At 48.6% G+C, this 20,002-nt stretch overlaps 1 protein-coding gene across 1 annotated transcript; it reads left to right on the top strand.

Moving 5' to 3' along the window:
• The first annotated feature begins 2,757 nt into the window (after positions 1-2,757).
• Positions 2,758-8,889, top strand: KRT4 (keratin 4). Its single transcript, XM_036090691.2, has 9 exons — positions 2,758-3,246; positions 4,850-5,064; positions 6,015-6,075; positions 6,463-6,558; positions 7,108-7,272; positions 7,539-7,664; positions 8,086-8,306; positions 8,560-8,594; positions 8,705-8,889. The coding sequence occupies exons 1-9, from the start codon at positions 2,758-2,760 to the stop codon at positions 8,887-8,889; spliced, it is 1,593 nt and encodes a 530-aa protein (XP_035946584.2).
• Positions 8,890-20,002: the final 11,113 nt, after the last annotated feature.

Below are 20,002 nucleotides of genomic sequence, written 5' to 3'. Positions count from 1 at the left end.
GCCTTCCCCTTGTCTTATTTTTCTTTAAACCTCAGGATGGTATGTGCCTTGATTTAGCGTTAGCTTCATGAGAAGTACCTCAATTTGAGAAGTACCCACAGGCACAAAATTAGATTGATTATATATTATATATTATCCCTGCCCCCCAATCCCTTCCACCCCTACTTTCTTTCTTTCTTTCTTTTTTAATATTTTATTTATTTATTTGACAGAGAGAGAGCACAAGCAGGGGGAGCGGGAGAGCCACCAGGAGCCATCAGGAGCCCCCTTGGGGCTTCACCTCTGCAGATGCAAACCCTCCTCCTAGCCCATGAAAGTTCTCATCAACCCTCCAGGGGCAAGAGAATGGAGCGGTGAGTGGGAGGTGCAGAGGGTCTGAGCTCCGGGCCCTCACTCAGGCTGTGATCCTGGTGGCCTTCTCATCTCCTCTCGGGGCAGGACAGCTGAGAATCAGACTTCAGCTTCCCAAGGCGGGGGTTGCTGCCAGATCTCCTCTGTTCCCATAGCGGCAGCCCCAGATACCTGGAGTAGCTCCGTCTTCCTTCCCAGCCCTGCCCACGCCTGGGGTCAGGGTGGAAGTCAGTAGACCCTGGGATATCAGTGCCCTCAGAGCCCCCTTGACCTGAACGGTCAGTTCGGTCAGGTTTGTTCAGGTGCCTGATTCTGGTTGGCTGCTGTAGAAATTAGACAGCTGACTTCATACTGGGCAGGATGATACAGTGAGAGGCTGGGGGTGCAGAGCCTTTGGGACCAGACTGGTGTGAGTTCAAGTCCTGGCTCCACCACGTGTGACTGTGTGACCCCTCGGAGACCTTTTAGGAAGGTAGAATGGTGCCATGGGTATAAGCACTCGACACAGGGCTGGCACAAAGCTGGCGCTTGATAAATACTCATTGAAAGAAGGAGTGAAGGTTCCGCTGCATCCCTTATAGGAGGTGGTCCTGACTCTAGGATGCTCACTTACTGCAGGTGGATGGACTACCCATTGGGCTTTCTTCCGTGGACCTTTGATGGAGTCTAGGGGCCTCTTGGCCTTGCTGCCACGGCTTCTCCACCCACCCTCCATCTATTTAGAGGTCTCCTGGGCCGGGGCAGGTGGAGCTGAGCAAAGGCTGAGGTGGGGGGTGCCAAGGGAGGGGTGCAGACCAGAGGTAGAGGTAAGAGGGGGGCAGGGAGAGGGGGTGAGGTGGGGGTGGGGAGAGGAGGGAGCTCCCAGGCGGTCCAGTCTTCCCTGCAGCCCCATCCCTGAGAACTGGATCCACTGACCTCCCTCTTTGCACCTCATGGGCCCTGCCCTTTCTCTTTGCAGGGAGGGAGCTGGTCCTTTCTGCCAGCTTTCAGTCGGTCAGGGTCAGCTCGGGCCTGTGGGAATTACCCAGGCCCTGATCACTGCTGTTCCCCGGATTTAGAATGGCAGTCTTATCAGGGCTTTAGAAGAGGGGGAGGGCCGCAGATCTGTCTAATTTCTTATCCTAAGTGGCAATGGCAAAGTTTGGGCAGGGTAAGAATGAATGTCCACTGACCTACCATGTGCTGGGTGCTGCGGGGTCCCTTTAGAGATGAGAGGATGGGTTGAATGAGTTTGGCTTGTTAGTGGCAACAGGTGGGATTTGAACACAGGTCCATGTCACTCAGTGGGGAAGAATTTAAGTTAGGGCTTAACACCTAGGATTTTGCATTTAAAAACATTGCCTTGAAAAGGGGCTTATGGGTGTCGCTATTCTGCCAAAGGGGTCCTCAGCACCAAAAGGATTACAAACTCCTGCCCTGAACGCTGGGATCATTATGGGAAAACAGAACATGCTCTGTCCTGGTGGGGCCAAGCAAACATGTGGGCAGCAAACGGAGCAGTGGGGCTCACCCAGTAGGGACCCAGACTGGAGAACGCTGATCTAGACTCCTACACAGACCCAAACAGAGGCTGGAGAAAGAATGGGATTCTTGAGGGCCCGAGGCAGTTAGCTCTCTTCAGTCCCCAGCTCTGCAACGGGCACATAGTAGGTCCTCAACAACTGTGTCAAGTTGAGGTGAATCTTGATCTAGGTTTGGAAGGTTCTAAGGCTGGACTATGGATTTCTTCTTTTGTAGGTGCATGTGGGGCTGAGTGCAGATGGAGGAATAATAATGATGGTAATAAATATAGGTGCAGCTTCTGACAGTTTACAATGATGATCATCCCCCTGCATCTTGAGAAGAGGTGAAGGTAAATATTTGTATTATTTCCAGTTTCTGGGGGAAGCAACTGAGCCCCAGCTGGTGACCTGCTCCAGGTTTGCAGAGCAGGTAAGCGTGGGCTGTGTTCTTGAATCCAGGCCCTCAGTTTCCAAACTCTGTGGAGTGAGAGAATGGGCAATGGGCCATCTTGTGGGGAGCCAGGGTCCCCAGGGAGGCTGTCGAGATGGAAGTGCAGTGAGTGGCGGGCCCGAAGGGCTGGGCCTGGGCAGGGGCCTGTGATTCAGGAGGCCCTGGAGCACCGGTTCAAGTTCTCCCGGAGGGGACTGTGTTGGGATTCTGTAAACTGTGCCCTCCGAATGACATCTGTAGGTGTGTTTAGTGACATACTCAGCAGGTACGAGAAGGATGGGCTTGTGCCAAAGGCCAAGCCCAGAGATGTTTCAGATTTTTCCCTTTATGCCCCTGCAACCAAGCCCTGCTGCTCCAGCACATATAAGAGACCCAGGCTAGGGCTGCAACATTCACAGGCCTGGCCCCTTGTATTTCTCTGACAACTCCAAGCTCGCTCTCCTCTCTCCAGCCATGATCACCAGACAGCAGTGTGTCCGAGGCGGGTCCCGGGGCTTTAGCTGTGGCTCAGCTGTCGTTGGTGGGGGCAAGAGGGCTGCATTCAGCTCAGTGTCCATGTTTGGGGGCACGGGCCGCTGCTCCTCTGGAGGCTTCGGCAGCAGGAGCCTCTACAACCTTGGGGGGAGAAAGAGCATCGCCATCAGCATGGCTGGGTCCCGACAAGGCGCTGGCTTTGGGGCTGCTGGAGGTTTTGGCGCTGGCAGCTTTGGTGTTGGTTTTGGCGCTGGCAACTTTGGTAGTGGATTTGGGGGTTCCTTCGGTGGACGGGGTGGTCCTGCCTTCCCCGCCTGCCCTGCTGGTGGGATTCAGGAGGTCACCATCAACCAGAGCCTGCTGACCCCACTCCACGTGGAGATCGACCCTGAGATCCAGAAGGTCCGGACTGAGGAGCGGGAGCAGATCAAGACCCTCAACAACAAGTTTGCCTCCTTCATCGACAAGGTGAGCTGTCCCCTTGGCCAGATAAGGTGGTAGAAACCAGGGTTCCAGAGTCCTGGGATCTCAGACCTGAGCCTGCAGCAGCATTGCAAACCACTGAACTCCTCTGGGCCTCCATGTTCCAGCTTTTTAAGGGGAATCCCTGTTCTTTTGTGTCTTTCTCTTTTGTGCATGGCTGGTGGGAGCAATGCACAGGCTGCTCAGACCAAAGCAATGTTTGGAGTCTTCCTAGATGTGCTGTGTATACTGGGCAAATTGCTCAACTTTTCTGAATCCAGGCATCCCAGCTTTTCCTCAGATTTTGGTTTCAGAAATAACATGGTTAATAATTTAAAAATTAACTAAAATTACAGTTAACATAATAATTTAACTATTGGCACTTCTGTTGTAGGAGCAGAAGAAAACCAGGCTGGTTTCCCAAATGAAAAAGGGACCGATGCCAATGACAGACTGGGTCCCAATAGGACCTTGGGGGGTCATCTCCTTCATCCTCCCGACCCTGAGCAAAATTGCTCATTTCTGGATCTGTTTGAAGAGAGAAGGGATCTCTCCTTTTCTTTTTGTAATCCAACTTCTTTTTCCATGCAAAGTCTAGAGAATCAAGTCTTTTAAGCTCAATTGCAGCCAAGTATGATGGATGACAGCAAGCAGATTAGCCCAGATTGCTGAGTCACCCGGAGATTAATGATTGAGTGGATGAGTATAGCCACTCAGTCGAGGATGCCCTGGCTCTCTGTGCATCGGTCTTAGTCCTCTTAGATGAATGGGGCAACACTGAACCATCTCGAAGTAGACTGAGTGGAAGTGCTTGCTCTTCTTGCTAGTTGAATAAACCATCACTAGCTTAAAGAGGCTTTATGGTGACTCCAGGACATACAGATATAAAAGCAAGACCCAGGGTTTGGTGATTCCTTGTCTCATCTCCCCTCATCTCACCTTTTGGGTTCAGACTGTGATCAGTCGCCCTCACCTGCTTTTCTTTCAGTTCTGAAGAACATAGTGGGAATATCATGCTAAGCTGCTATCCTGGTTTATCTGGTTAGATGTCTTTATAGAGAGAGGGAGAGTTCCGGGACGTCCCCTTGCAGGGTGAGCCTGGCTGAGACTCAGAATGTGTCTAGGGCCTTGATCTTTAACTATTCAGACTCAATTGTACACAGGTTTAAAGAGACACACCAGGTCCATTTATTTTAAAAATTGTCAGTGAATTTATCATTCCTTTGCCTTGGGTCAGGATCACTTTGAATGCAGGAGTCCCCAGACTGTGGTTGTATCTCCTAGTTTTGTTTATTTTATTATTTCCTAGAAGTTCAGTGTTCTTCTCGGCACCTCCCCCCAGGGCCTCTGGATCCCTGGGGTCAAGAAGTTGTACTTGTGGCGTAGTCAGGCCCTGTGGCTCTCTGGCTGTGCTCTGTTCTCCACAACACATGTGGCTCATTTGCTGCCACGGAGCAGGGCCACCATGTTGACCCCAGTGGATGGTGCCTGGAGTTGCAACATGGTGGCCCTACTTCCATGGCTCTTGGGTCACCTGGGTGGCCTTGGCCAGTCCTCCTGCCAAAGCTTCAGGTCCTCATTGGTTGGTTGGTGCCTTTTTAAAACACAGGTGCGGTTCTTGGAGCAACAGAATAAGGTCTTGGAGACCAAGTGGAACCTCCTCCAGCAGCAGACGACCACCACATCCAGCAAAAACCTTGAGCCTCTCTTTGAGGCCTACATCAGTGCCCTGAGAAAGCAGTTGGATACCTTGGTCAATGACAAAGGACGCTTGCAGTCTGAGCTGAAGACCACACAGGACAGTGTGGAGGACTTCAAGACCAAGTATGTATGGAGGATAGAGGGATGCCACCTGAGAAAGTCTGCCCAGCCATGCCCCAGGCTCCTGGGCTCCTGTCCAGTCATTTAGAATTCAAGCTCTCAAGAGATCCCAAAAGGGTCAAGAAGGTTCCCTAGTTTGTGCCCCTGCATCTACATGGGCCCTTTCTAATGGGGTGCGGCCTAGTAACCCTGAGTTGCCCCAAACAGAAAATGAGTGATACATTCAGGGAGTTGGGCTTGCCATATACAAGCAAGATCAGAAACCATACAGATGAGAAGGGGTGTAGTATGGTCAGAAGAATACAGGTTGTAGAGGCAGATAGTCCTTGTTTGAATACTGAGTCCTCCACTTACAAGTTATGTGCTCTTGGGTAACTTGCTTAACCTCTCTGAGCCTTGTTTTTCTTCATCTTTAAAATGGGGATAATAACCCTAACTTTTTAGAATTAAATGGAATTAAATGAGATTGAGAAAGCAGGTAGCATAGCACTGGACATATAATGAGCATTTATTACATAGTAGGTCTTATTATATTCACTATGGGATGGAGCTGAGAAAATCCCAACCCCCTCTCTCTATTCACTCTCACACCAAAGAAAGAGAACTGGTGTTGGCAGCATTCCTGATAATTTAATCCACCAAATGAACAGCCCTTCTACAGAAATAAAACCAACCAGATTGTGGTTGGTTGTCCTCCTCACACCTTATCTCTTAAAAACAGTCTTTATTAAGTTTGATTTTCACTTCTCTGAATAAACCAAGGTCTAGACTGGTATCTCACACATGGAATTAATAAATGTAGGTTGAATGAATATTTGTATGAAAATGGGAAAATGTAGACAATTACCTGGATATTTCCAAATAGTTAAGTGTTTGAAACCCAGCAGCAGAGATCTGGGAAACACAAGCTCATTGTGGGACTTCTGTCTTCTCCTTCTCATCCTTACCCCCAGGTATGAAGATGAGATCAACAAGCGCACAGCTGCAGAGAATGACTTTGTGGTCCTCAAGAAGGTAAAAGATGAAGGAGGGGCTGGAGAGGCTGTGAGGTACCCATTCCCTTGGGAGTGGTCTTTGGCTTGAATCATGGGTTTGGTCCATCTTGGCCTCACCTTTACCCCACTTGGTACTACCCAGATCTGTGTGGTCAAAGGAGTGGGTAACTGAACCAGACCCTAAGGAACTGAAGTTGGGGAAAAAGCCCATTTGGATCATTAACTTCCATTTCTGCAGTTGTCATTAGGGCAGAGGATATCAAATGATTAGTCCCTTGCCACTTTGCCTGGTGCTGAGACGCCTTTCCTAAAGGCTGCTGAGAACATCTTTGTGTGTCACTTAACACCCCCTTGTCCCTATTGGAATTTCTGTATCTTGTCTCTTTCCCCCCTGCCTCCTCTGCAGGATGTGGACGCCGCCTACATGAACAAGGTGGAGTTGGAGGCCAAGGTGGATGCTCTGAACGATGAGATCAACTTCTTGAGGGTCCTCTTTGCTGCGGTGAGGACTTCATCCCCTGCATTTGGAAAGGGAATCCAGAATCTGTGAGGCTGCTGTGGGAATTCATAGTAGGACTCCAGCTCCCTTACTTGCTGAGGGTGCTCTCAGCAAGCTCATAGGTAGAGAGAGTTGAAGTGAGAGACTCAACCGGGAGGTTTTTGAGACCAGATGTTGTCTTAGAAAGGATGATTAGATCTCAAGATTGCATGGGATAGAATTTCTTGCTGTCTAGCATTTCCCTGGTGAAATGAATCCATTCCCTTCCCTTCTATTCAACGTACTGAACACCTACTGACATGGGATGGCTTATGGATCCCAGAGAGCAGTGAAGACTAGAAGCATTACTTTTCTGTCTTGAATTGTCACCAATCACTTGATTTCTACATAGAAATTTACCATTCTTCTCCTTCCCTACACACTGGGATGCCAGCCAGCTCTGCTTCCATCTAAGTCTGTGGCATGGCCATCTCCATGACCACAGTGGATTTCTCGTGTCAGAGATTAGGGAAGACTCTCTGGGGGGCCTGACATGAGATATTTTCCCTGCAGGAGCTGTCCCAGATGCAAAGGCATGTCTCAGACACATCCGTGGTCCTGTCCATGGACAACAACCGGGACCTGGACCTGGATAGCATCATTGCTGAGGTCCGTGCCCAGTATGAGGAGATTGCCCAGAAGAGCAAGGCTGAGGCTGAGGCCCTGTACCAGACCAAGGTGGGTGTCAGGGATCTCTCAGAAGATGGGAGTGGTTTCTGGGGCTTTGCTTTTGATTTCTGTGAGCAGGTGATCATCAGCTCAAGCCCAAGAGAACTCAGAGATGAACTGATCATCCAGGAATCTCTGATTCTGGTCTGATTTGAGATTACATGACATTTTGTATTATCCCTGCCACCTGTGCCTATTCTTGCTGAGTTCACTTGAAAACAGACCCTACCCAAACACACCTGACCCCTCGTTCCCTGTGTTTTCCTGGATATTAGGTCCAACAACTCCAGATTTCCATTGACCAACATGGTGACAACCTGAAGAATACCAAAAGTGAGATCTCAGAGCTCAACAGGTTGATCCAGAGGCTGCGGGCTGAGATTGAGAATGTCAAGAAGCAGGTAAGTGTCACCATTTTCTGACCATGGTACAAGGCCAGGAGCCTAAGACGGGTGTCTCCATAGTAGACAAGAAGTTCAGGCATCAGGCCAGAAGATCCTGAGCTTGCATGCAGGGGATTTGTGACTCCTTATATAAGCCATACCCAGGTCCTTTCAGCAGTACCCTACTTAACCTGACATGACACCCTGGAAAATAAGGTTTCTCTGCTCTTCTTCATTGTTTTTTGCTCATCTTCAGCTAATCAGTCTGGTGGGGACATTGGTGGGCCCTGGCTGGAGTAAATGAAATGCATAAGAGTAGAGTAGGTGGGGAGAAGGACAGACATCTTAACCCATAAAAGCCGGCACAGGACAGGGGACAGGTGGCGAGGCCTTGACAGCAGGACACTGATGATTGCCTGTTCAATGCTATTGTCTACAGTGCCAGACTCTGCAAGCATCTGTGGCTGATGCAGAGCAGCGTGGGGAGCTGGCCCTCAAAGATGCCTACAGCAAGTGCACAGAGCTGGAGGCTGCCCTGCAGAAGGCCAAGGAGGAGCTGGCCCGGATGCTGCGCGAGTACCAGGAACTCCTGAGTGTGAAGCTGGCCCTGGATGTGGAGATCGCCACCTACCGCAAGCTGCTGGAGGGCGAGGAGTGCAGGTGCGATAGGGAAGGCAGGACAGGAATGTGAGGGAGGGAGAGATCCCAGCACCAGGAGTTTGCACCTCTGCTGGGCCACCTGCTTCAGTACGGCATGGGTGCATTATGATCCAGGGTAGTGTAGACAACAGGTTCACATCCAGTCCTTTAATTTGGATGCATTAAGGATGGGATAGGTGCTTGAGACCTGCTTATTGAACCAAGCATGGCTCAGGGTTCTACTGTGACTCACTGTTCTTTGTTTCCCCCATAGAATGTCTGGAGAATGCCAGAGTGCCATGAGCATCTGTAAGTACCCTCTGCCCCTGCTATGGCTGTTTGTCCACCCTGGTTTGGGCGGAGACCCCCCGATTGCCAGTATTGTTGGAATAACCATATCCTTTCCCTTTCTCCTGCAGCCGTGTTTGGTGGAGGCGCTGGTGCTGGGGGTATCAGCGGAGGATTAGGAAGCTGCTCTGGGTTTGGCCTGGGCAGTGGCTTTGGCTCTGGCTCCGGAAGTGGCTTTGGGTTTGGTGGTGGTGTTTGTGGCAGTTCTGGCAGCAAGATCATCTCCACCACCATGACCAAGAGATCCCACCGATAGAGGAGACGAGGTCCCTGCCACCCCCGAGCCCAGCTGGGCCCAGCCCTGGTGTCTTCTGTGCTTCCTTCACCTCCGCCTCTACCCTCTCTCTCTGGGATTCATCTTACCAGTGTCACCCCAGTGTGGACTCTGCCCTCTTGGAGTTTGGTAGCTTCTTCTCGATTTGGGCCTGGTGGCCCCCTGGAATGGGAGGGGTGTCAACTGACTCTTTGCCTCCCATGGGCAGAGGAGAGCACAAACAGGAGCTTCATCTACAGAATCATCAGGGTCATGTATGTCCCCTCCCAGCCCAGGATCCCCATATCCCTCTACATCAGGACCAAATTCCTCTGTCACTTGGCAGCAACTGGCCCTGCAAGGTCAGGACAAGAATCACCCAGTGTCTCATCCACCCCTTCTCCTTCCCTCTATCCATCTTTGGGTGAATCCTTAATAAAACGCTTTTATCATTCACTCTGAGCCATTGTCCTTGTTCCCTGGGGGAGAAGTCTCTAGAATTCAGGTGGGAGTAGAGGAGGCTGGGGCCTGAAGGATCTGTCTGCACAGATCAAGGTCATCACTTAATTTGAGGGAGAAGTGCAGTGTGTGGAGCCTGAAGGCTGCCTACAGAACAGGGGCACAGACTCCAAACAACCAACAATTACATAAAGGTGATAGGCAATCAGAGCAGGACCATCTCCATGCTGAGCCTTCAGTGAACCTGGAGGGAAGGGTTGGAGGAGAGGCAGTCAGGGGGTCGCCACTGAATATGGAATGAGGGGTTAGGGAGCTTATGGAGAATTCATACTCAGTGTCTAGCAAGGCCTCCCTATTTTCATGAGACTCTTTGCAGAGGACTCAATCCCACTGGACCAGCAAGATTTTCAGGAACTTGTTCCAAGAATCAACAAGGTCCCAATTGCTGGATGGAGGAGTGGAAGCATGTCATTCTCACAGAGCTTTTGTGCTGTGCTCACTTTCCCATCTCAGGTGGTTATGTCTGGGGTTATGTCTATACTGCTGTCCCTGAGTGGTGGGGGTGTGGGGGAGGGGAGGCAGGTCTCCTAGAGTGGTAGAAGATGAAGCTGCATGATTGGGGTCAGCCCCGGAGATTATGATTGATGAAATGGAGAATGGGGTGAGGACAGTCAGAGGTGGGGATCTGGTTATAGCCTTTGTGGACACCGTGTTTCCATACTGGACCGATTCCAAGATACCTAGAGGAGCATCATTTTCCTGCACAGCTCCCCTTGTGGTCTGACCTAAATCCCTCCTACTGCAGTTGCTGAATACACTCATTCCCTTGGCCACCCAGTTGGTGTTTCCCACCCTGGACTGCCAGGCAATTCATTCAGACTCCAATCCCTCCAGCACAGTGCCCATGGGGCCCTTACTGTGTGCAGGCAGAAGGGCACACAGTTTGCCCAAGGCCAGTCCCTGCCCATGTGGCCTTCACACAGACCTGGAGGCAAGCTCAGGGCAGCAGGGACAGAAGAACAAAGGGTTCATCTCAGGGGCTTGTGCTCCCTGGGCTGGAAGGCTGGCCCTTCATAAGCCCCGCCCTAATCTCCCCATTGTCTTGGGACTCACCCCCTTGTGTCAGAGCAGGAAGTCTTTGACTTTTTCCCACCACTGCCCCCCTCCCCTGGGAAAATGCTGAATTGGCTTTTTTCTAAGTCTCTGGAGGGGGAGGAGGAGTCAAAGGTTGGTAGTAGGGGAAAGACTTCTCAAGTTCACCTACAAGGAAGGTACATGTTGTGATGGGCCACATTGAGAAGTTGGGGGCAGGTTAACGAATTTCTCATGCCTTCTGAGCAAGCAAAGTGTGGAAGTAGCCAGGCCCAGTGGGGTTGAATATAATGCTTTACATAGGAAACTCAGATCAAGTGGGTGTGTATCTTAGAATAAATATGTTTTTGTAGGCAAGCGGCTATGTGGGTATGTTTGTGTTTTATTTCTATAAAGAAGACTCCTGGTTTACATAAAAGAGGAAAAACATTCTTGTTGGTCTCTATTACCAAAACAGTTCAGAGGAGTGGATCCTGGCCATGATCCATAGGTTTAGAGCTGGTTGGCTATACAAAGGGGATTACTGGAAGGGGAAAATCCACTTCTGAGATAATAGGCACCCCTATTCTCTTAGATCCTTTGAATTGGATCTGGCCAGCTCTTTGTGTTCAAGGGAACTTTGGAGACACAGGTTGCATTACCTGTCCCTTGGAAGGCCCTGCGCTCTCCACCCCCGCCGAAATGCTTTACCTTGAGCCCTACTAAAATCACTTCTCACATTGTAATGGCCCAAATGTGGGTTGGCAGATCTTAAACTCAGTTTATTTGATTCATCTGCTCTGACCCCCACTCTCCAAGCTCTTGACTTCTAGCCTTGGCTATAACCTCACAGGTGGTTTGGCTCAGGCTCTTGACTCCCAAGCAATGACCTCTTTTGCATAGGTCCCTCTCCCTTTACGAAGACCTTCTGCTCTGGGACCAGCCTTCCCTGTTTCAGAAAATTCTTGCCAACACTTCTGAAGTCTCTTTCCTTTGTCACTAGTGAAACTGAAGGATACAGCAAAGAGGGATTTATTTAGTGTTGCCCCATTGTGGGATTTTGATTTGGCTTACTGTTGGGACCCAGGTTTTGGATTTTAACACCAGAGGACCCCAAAATAAGGCAGGTCCACTACTATGTTTTGGGTGATGGTCAAGGTTTAGTGAGACAGCTATCCAGGGAAATAACTAAAGGAGTTGTGTCCCCCTTTATTATCCCCCTAGGGCAAGGGAATAGTGGGCATCCCAGGACAAAGGGAAGGAGCAGGCTGAGGGAGGGAGCCATTTTAGCATCTGCTCCATTTTTGCTATGTTGAAGGTAGAGACTGAATAGTTATCTTTGCATCCCATGAGGAGAAGCCTGGGAGTGTAGGGCTGTGTCCATGCAGGGTCTTGGTGGGAGCCCCAAGACTCAGGCTCATTGTTGCCCATGGTTTCCTGGATGACTTGGGGTCAATGTAAAATTGTTCTGCATCTGTAGGTTTTTTACTTGAAGTGTTGTGGATTTGGTCCTCAAAAATTTAAAGGAGAAGCTAGATGAGCTAGGAAGAGGTTTTTGGCAAGAAATGGTTTGGATTGCCATTTGCCATTCACCTATCTGTCATCCACTGTCCATCAATCTACCAACCATCCATCCATCCATCCATCCATTTATCCGTCCGTCCATCCACCCATTCATTAGCCTTTCAATTCTGTAAGGCAGGGACCATGATTTATTCATTTTGATATTTCAAGGCAGTGTGCTTGTCATGTAGTAGATGTTTAACAAATGTTGGTTTAATGAATGAACAAATGTCCTAGGCAATGTTTTAATAAAAATTAGACTATTCTTTCAAGGAGTTTTCAGTTGGGATAATAATGACTAGATAATTGGGATAATAATGACTAGATAAAAACATGAACATATATAACTTGGTAACCAGATAGACATGCACTTGGGAATTGCAAACAAGGGCTATGGGGGTCTGGAAAAGGGTGAAATTACTTTCAGTCTTGGGTGAGGGGGTTGGCAATCACAGGAGGCTTCATGGAGGAGGTGGCATTTAAGTTGGGTCTGGAAGGACAGGTAGGCCTCGGTGTTAGAGATGGGGGTGGGGAGAATAGATCTGATAGAGGGCAGGATTCTAATCTCCTCTAAGAGGAAATCCTTTTTTCCAGGAAGTCTCCCAAGCGGCTCCACCCTATTGGCTCACCCTGTTCCTCTGGCTGCCTTAGGCTTCCTCAGGCCTCATTCTGATCACACTCCCTTCCCTGTGTGGTGTCCCAAGGGGCTGCAGCATTGCCGTCATCATACTGGGCACTTGTCTGCCTGCAAATCCACTGTCTAAGATCTTCAGCTTGACAAGCATTACAGGGGGGCCATCACTCTTAAGGAGGACATAGTTTATTATGAGTGTGTGCGTGTGTGTGCGTGTGTGTGTGTATGTGTGTGTGCGTGCATGTGCGTGCGTATGGGGACTGTCGGGGAGGCAGACATATTAGATACAGATTTTCCATACTTTCAGGAGACTGTTAAGAGCAACAGTAGGAGTCAGCCGGGTGAAAGGGGTATGGTCCTGGAGCTGGGGCGAGGGGCGCAGGGGAGAATGGTGCTCTAGACAGCTAGAATATCAGAGCAAAAGAAGGGAAGTGTGGCACAGCTAAGTAGGGGTATGAGCCCCAAACAGCTTAGCATCCTTCAACAGCTTAGCATCCTTAGCATTCCACTCTTAAGGGCAAGAGTGGTGGGAGTGGAAGCTGTGGAGGTAGGCCAAGGCCAGGCTGTGGAGGACCATGGCTTGACCCACTGTCCAATTTGTTTGGGGCTTGGGCTTTGTTCTGTAAGACTAGACAAGCTCAGACCAAGGCATGTCTGAGAGAACAAGCTCTGGATGAGATGAAGAGGGAACTCTGGGCCACCTGCTTTCAGGGTGTGGCCTTTTAGGCCCAGGATGTGCTTTGGAGTCATGTCGGGAACTTCACGCAACTGTAATGCTAAGCCTTGCCCCTACTCTGCCTCCTTCCCTGCTTTTGTTTACTATGAGGAAGCGTTCCAGGGCCCAAGAGGTTTGTCATCACTCCATTGTCTCCCAACAAAAGTGTCTTCCCCCTAATGCTGTCCATTCCTTCAATATATGCTGTGTACCATCCATATGCTGGGGGCTGTCAATCGCTGCATCTAAACTTACATAGTATCCCATGGTCACCTTATTTCCCACCGTGATCACACCCTCTGCTTTATGTCCACCTGATTCCCTCGAAGTCTGCAGCGGAGACAGCGAGAGCCCTGCTTTTCAAATAGTTGCGTGGAAAAAGAAATCTAAGTTTCCTGTTAACTTTCTCTTCCCCAGGTTAAATGATCACTTGACATTTCTTCCCTCCTCCCCTTTTAGCTTTTGTTCCAAGCAATTTATTTCATAACTTCCTAAGTGGTTTTTGGAATCTCCTGGTGAGGACAAGATGGGGTTTCTGCTATTGACAGCCTGCAGTTTGAGGAGCACACCAGACAACCACGACTCAGCACCCACACGATGGAGAGCTCCTATTGCCCAGAGGAAAATTATAGATAAAAGGTTATTGAGGGCGAGCCTCCCTCTCAGTTTTCTTGTCCTAGTTCTCTTCTCTGTAAGTGCACTGTTCCTTCAGTTCATTCTCACAGCAGGATGTGCAAGTGAGTTGTTTCAAATTGGGAGGCAAGTTTCTGTCCTGGAAGGTAAGGAAGAGGAAGCAGGTTTCAACATCTTCTCCCTTGATCCCATAATCGACTGTCTACACAGCAGCCAGACTCATCCTTCTAAAAGTCAGCTCATGTCTTGCCTTTGCTGAAACGCTTCAGTGACTTCTCCTCTCAAAGTAAAAGCTGGCCTTATTCGGTGTCTCAAAGCCTCGTTGATCTGTCTTCCAGCTGCCTCAGACCTCAGCTCTGAGGCTGCTCTTCTTCCCTCACTCTGCTTCAGCTGTGCTGGCCCTATGCCGTCCTCACACTCCTGCCTCAGGGCCTTTGCACTTGTGGTTCCCTCTGCCCAGGATGCCCTTAATCACATATTTGTATGCTTTGTTCCTTCACCGCGTTCAGATTCTCGGCTCAGGTCCCCTTAGACCACCCTCTGAGACAGCACCCCTGGTCATGTCTACTCTCCTCTCCTGCTGCATTTATTTGGTAGTGCCTTTCACAGCCTGACAAACATGTATTTATTTCTTTATTATCTGTCTCCTACTGGCATGTGGACTCTAGAAGAGTAGGATGTCATCTGTTTTGTCCACTATTGCATTCCTGGTGCCTAGAATGGTACTTGGTAAATAATAAGTGCTCAGTAAATCTTAATTTCATGAATACAGAGAGCCTGGGAAGGCTGAGCAGGGCTGATATTTTGCCTTTGTGGAAGAAAAAGGACATTAAGTCAAGAATATGATGAAGAGCGGGGCCTGGGTGGCTCAGTCCAGGATCTCAGGGTCCTGGGATCAAGTCCTGAGTGGGGCTCTGTGCTCAGTAGGGAGTCTTCGTGAGGATTCTTTCTCTCCCTCTGCCCCTCCCCCCACTCATGCTCTTTCCTTCGCTCAAATAAATAAATAAATAAAATCTTTAAAAAAAAAGGATTGATGAAGAAAACGGGTGTTTGGGTCATCACTGGAGCAATTAATTCACTGAATTAATCTGAGATTGTTCTAGAGGAACAGAAGTGCTCATGTTAGTGCTCATTCTCATATGAGGACAGGAGCACATCCCAGAGTGACACAAAATGACAAATACAAAATAATAGTGAATGTTTTCTGAGTACTCAGGATGTCTAGGTACCATCCTTAGTGTTTGCCATGCATTATTTAATTCAATTCTCACAGCAGCTATGGAAGATTAATCTGCTATTGCTTTATCTTCCAGATGAGGAAGCTAAGGCTTGGAGAGGTTTGATAACTTGCCCAGGAACACAAGTAAGTGAGAGACAGAGCCAGGATTCAAGCCCAGGACTGCCTGGCTTACCTAGGGAAAGCCTGTATCTTTCCCCCAGGCAGGACCCATGCGAGCCAATAGATAAAGGAGACAGAATCTTAACTTGCTTCGAAAGAAGCACAGTGTCCACATCACAGATAGTAAGGATCCTCCTAGGAGTTTTGTCACACATTACATCACCTCTGAATATTATACCTTAATTAGGCACTGAGATTTTAAGAGTTTCATTCACAAAATGGAGTGAAGAGTCCTAGAAACTGGGAGAAGCGGCTGGGTATATTGACCTGGAGAACAGCTTCTGGAAATTCAACAGTATTTTCTAATATCAGAATAGGTGTCCTACAAAAGCCAGGGAGGTTTGAGTGTATTACTCTGGAAGGCCAGATGAGAGCAAAGTCATATCAGTTCAGGTCACATCCATTAAAGGCCTGCCAGGACCCGACACTGATGGACACAAAGGCAGGGAAGATGGCAGTGCTGGCACTGAGGGGGCACAGCCCCATGGGGAACTTTACCTGGGGACAGCAAGACCTATCTAAGGGACAGAGCTGTTCAACTGTGGCTGGTTGGCAGGAGTTTGAGACCTGAGGCTTAAAGGGAGCTGTTGTGTTATTGCAGGGATCTCAGCATCCAAATGTGTACACATGTCTGTAGACTGAATAAATCATATGTCTTTCATGCATCTGTATTACCATTTTGAAATGTATGCGATTATAAAATGCAATTTTATTTAAAAGCATTGTTGAGTTCACAGTAAAAGTATATGTTCTCAAATGATACTGAAAGGATAAATTCTAATCTATGTGAATGTCAATATAATTTTTTGTTGTGAAAAGGGGCCTTCAGATCTGGAGAGGGGTGGGCGCCAAAGTGGTATGATGGTCAGGTGGGTGAGACCCCTGCAGACCCCAACTTCACTGATCCCACGAAGAAGAGGTGGGCTCCTGCTAGTTCCAAGAAGAACTTCCTCAGCTTAGAATGGTGTCATGCTGGCCTGGGCAAGCCAGAAGATTGGATAAATAGCCTTCCATGGGGATCCTGAAGAGCAGGAGAGGCTGTAGAGAAACGAGAGGCCAGCCTTCTGGCTGTAGCACCCTATGAGGCTCTGATTTTATACAGTGTAACAGAGTGACTCACTCATTTATCCAGGGGGAAGAGCTTAGGATACTCAGTTAAGCTTCAAATAATCCAGATGTTCAGGGTGAGTGTAAGCCACCTATGTTTTCTCCAAATATTTATTGGGTCTCCCCAGTCCAAAGGGCTGGGCGGGACCGTCATGAATTTCAACCCAGGATTGCTTCCTCCCCATTCCATCACCTGTATCACTCATGACTCTCCAATCAGAATCGACGTTCTAGTCCTGCTAATACACTCCCAATTCCTGGTTTGCTTCCTGTTCCCTCATGGGCAATGTCTGCTCTGAAATCCCGGCTGCAGAACAAGAGTAGATTAAGCCCTTCCTCCTACTCCTTCTGCCACTGGCGGGGGAGGTCCCAGCTCTAGAACTAGGTGATGACAATGGTGGGTTCTGACTTTGCTTCTCAGATTCTTCTCCAAGTTAATTCCCTCTAGAGGAATGGCAAGTATGGCTTAGAATCAGTGGGCTCTGGCCATGGCTGGACTCTGCCCTGGTTGGGGGGCAGTTGGGTGCCTTGATTCACTGTGGGTTTAAGAATCCTAGGGATCCATTCCCTGGACTTCAGGGCCCACACCCGGCCACACAGCAACCTCATTCTGTCAGGCAGGACTTCCATCCCGTTCCACCCTCCAATCCTTTTCTGCTCTAGCCAGGCCTCGCTCATCACTGTATTGATGAGGACTCATACCTGCAAATATGAACATCCATTCTGTCAAATGTAAATAGAAAATAGTGTATTAAAGGACATTGTTACTCACGGCCTCTCTGAGAGCTGGGTGGCCTGGAGCCATGCTCAATCACACCTGGGGACTGCTCTGGTGACAACCACGTGGCCCATTGCTGCCGTGCCCGTGATGCTTGGGGCAAAATGACAGCCTCCCGCCTCTGCCCATGGAGGCCCAGATGTGTCCGTCATTGCGCTCGCTGGGAAGCTCCATTTCTCTGTCCATCCACGACTATCTCCTTACATCACCTACATCAGAATCCGAGTCTCATGAGGGTCTACCTCACTGGAAGACTCTAGGCCACAGGCCTGGCCTCCAGCTGCAAAGGAGTCTGGGAATGTGTTTTCTGGATTTTGCCCTAGGAAGGTGGGGATCACAATGTGGGAAATGGCCAAAATGTAGGAATGGTGTTCACAGATGTTGTGTAGCCACAAATGACAAAAGTCCGCCATGGCCACCACTTTCTGAATCCAACCGTGCTTGTTTTCAACACTGAGACTTGGCTCATGACTACCTGGGCTGAAATGCCTTTCCTTCTGTCTAATCCTGCCTTCCTTGAAAGTTCTGGCCCATGTCTGTTCATGAAGCCTTGCTGTGTGACTCCCTGTTTTCCAACTCTCCACGGCCTCACAGCACCCACTACAGAGCACACAGTTTTACAGTCTTGCTTGGTTTGGCTTGTCTAGACTGTGAGCTCTTGAAAACTATTCTATCACATGGCGACTGAGAGAATCAAGGCTCAGTAAACACTCCTCATATTTGTTCACTGGTGTTAGGCTGGCAGCTGAGGCCCCGCTTCCCCTCATCCCAAGTCATGGAGTTGGATATGATTTCTATCTATCCAGCCCCCTCCCCTGCCCCCACCAGCTGTGCTCCCATTCCCTGTGGGGACTCTGTGGATAAGTGCAAATGGAATCATCATTTTATGGGATTGATTCTTTTGATAGGCATGAAAGCTGAAAGTCTCTGTATGGGGCGCAGACAAAAATAGTTCACAATGATGGTGAACATGGCCTGAACTCAGGTGGTGTGCTAGGTACTTTCCAGGCATGACAATGACCTTATGAGAGAGGTATCATTAATAACTGAATCTTATAGACAAGGAAACTGAGGCCCGGAGAGGATGCTCAGGGACAGGCAGTGACAATGCAGAGATTTAAAAACTGGGTCTGTGTACACCTGAACTAACACTACGTTGTATGTCAGTTAGACCTCCATCAGAAAAAATTTAAAAACTGGGTCTGTTTGGCTTCAAAGTGCATACTTTTTAATATTAAAAAAAATAATGTATTGCCTAATTTTTGCAATACATTTTTTAAAGATTTATTTATTTATTTATTTTAGAGAAAGAGAGAGAGAGAGTGTGTGACTGGGGGGAGGGCCAAAGGGAGAGGGAGACAGAGAATTTCAGGCAGACTCCACGTTGTGCCGACCCCAACATGGGGCTCCATCTCACAACCCTGAGGTCATGACCTGAGATCATGACCTGAGCTGAAATCAAGAGTCGGACGCTTAACCGACTGAACCACCTACGTGCCTCAGCAATACATTTTTTGAAACACTTGACCGATCCCATTCATCCAGCTCCTGTGAGATCCAGAAAGGCACAGGTGATTGGCCATCTTCAATGGTTAATGTTGCTGAAACCCAGAGGATCTAAACAGCTTTGGTCATGTTTAGTCATGGGGTGGGGCTGGCCCAGCTCTGGGTTTGGTTCATTCTTTAAAGTCTGGTTCTTCTGAGGGAGCAAAGTGAGGAGGGTGTCTATGTGTGGCCACTCTCTGGGCCTTGGGCTAATTTCACAAGCCGTTAAGCCTGGGCCAGTGGCTGGGGAAGGTCAGGGATCTAGTTTAGACCTGCTAGGGAGGAGATCCCAGTACTGGGCAAGGGGCAGATTTTAGGACCTCAAATGCCCAGTCAACTTCAAGCTGATTCTGGGATTGATTGATTCTTTTTATTTATTTATTTTTAAAGATTTTATTTATTTATTTGAGAGAGAATGAGCAAGTGAGCTAGAGAGAGAGCGAGCATGAGTGGGGGCGGGCAGAGGGAGAGGGAGAAGCAGACTCCCTGCTGAGCAGGGAGCCCAACTCAGAGCTCCATCCCAGAACTCTGGGATCATGACCTGAGCGGAAGGCAGACACTTAACCGACTGAGCCACCCAGGTGCCCTTGATTGATTCTTTTTAAATTAAAATATAATCGACATATAATATTACATTAGTTTCAGGTGTGCAAATAGTGATTCCAAAATTACATACATTACAAAATGCTCACCAGGATAAGCGTAATTACCATCTGTCACCATACAAAGTTACTACAGTATTACTGACTATATTCCCTATGCTGTGCTTTACATCCTGAGACTTATTTATTTTATAACTGGAAGTTTGTACCTCTTAATCCCCTTCATCTATTTTGCCCATCCCCCCACCTCTCTGATTGAGTGATTCTTGATTGGTTGGTTCTTGAACTGTGATTCTACAACATTTTTTCCACTGGAAAGGAGGAGACACTCATTTTGCACGTATATTTTGTTAAACTGCACACCAAATTTGAGAGGTCTGGGTTCCTCATGTTAAGATGATCTCAGTTAGCTTAGGCTATCTCATGTCATGGGATTTGAACCCACTTTTGACCGGTTTTATTTGGTTGTAATCCAGTAAAGGCTTAATTTATTCATGAATTCATCAGTTGATTAATTGATTGATCCATTCAACCAAACAACTTTTATGAGCATCTATTATTGGCAAAGCACTGTGCTAAGAACCAAGAGATCCAGTACATTAACAAGACT

This window comes from Halichoerus grypus, chromosome 6 (genome assembly GCF_964656455.1).
Source record: "Halichoerus grypus chromosome 6, mHalGry1.hap1.1, whole genome shotgun sequence".
Classification (NCBI taxonomy): domain Eukaryota; kingdom Metazoa; phylum Chordata; class Mammalia; order Carnivora; family Phocidae; genus Halichoerus; species Halichoerus grypus.
The sequence above is the reverse complement of the archived record's forward strand: the minus strand, read 5'-3'. Positions and strand labels throughout refer to the sequence as shown.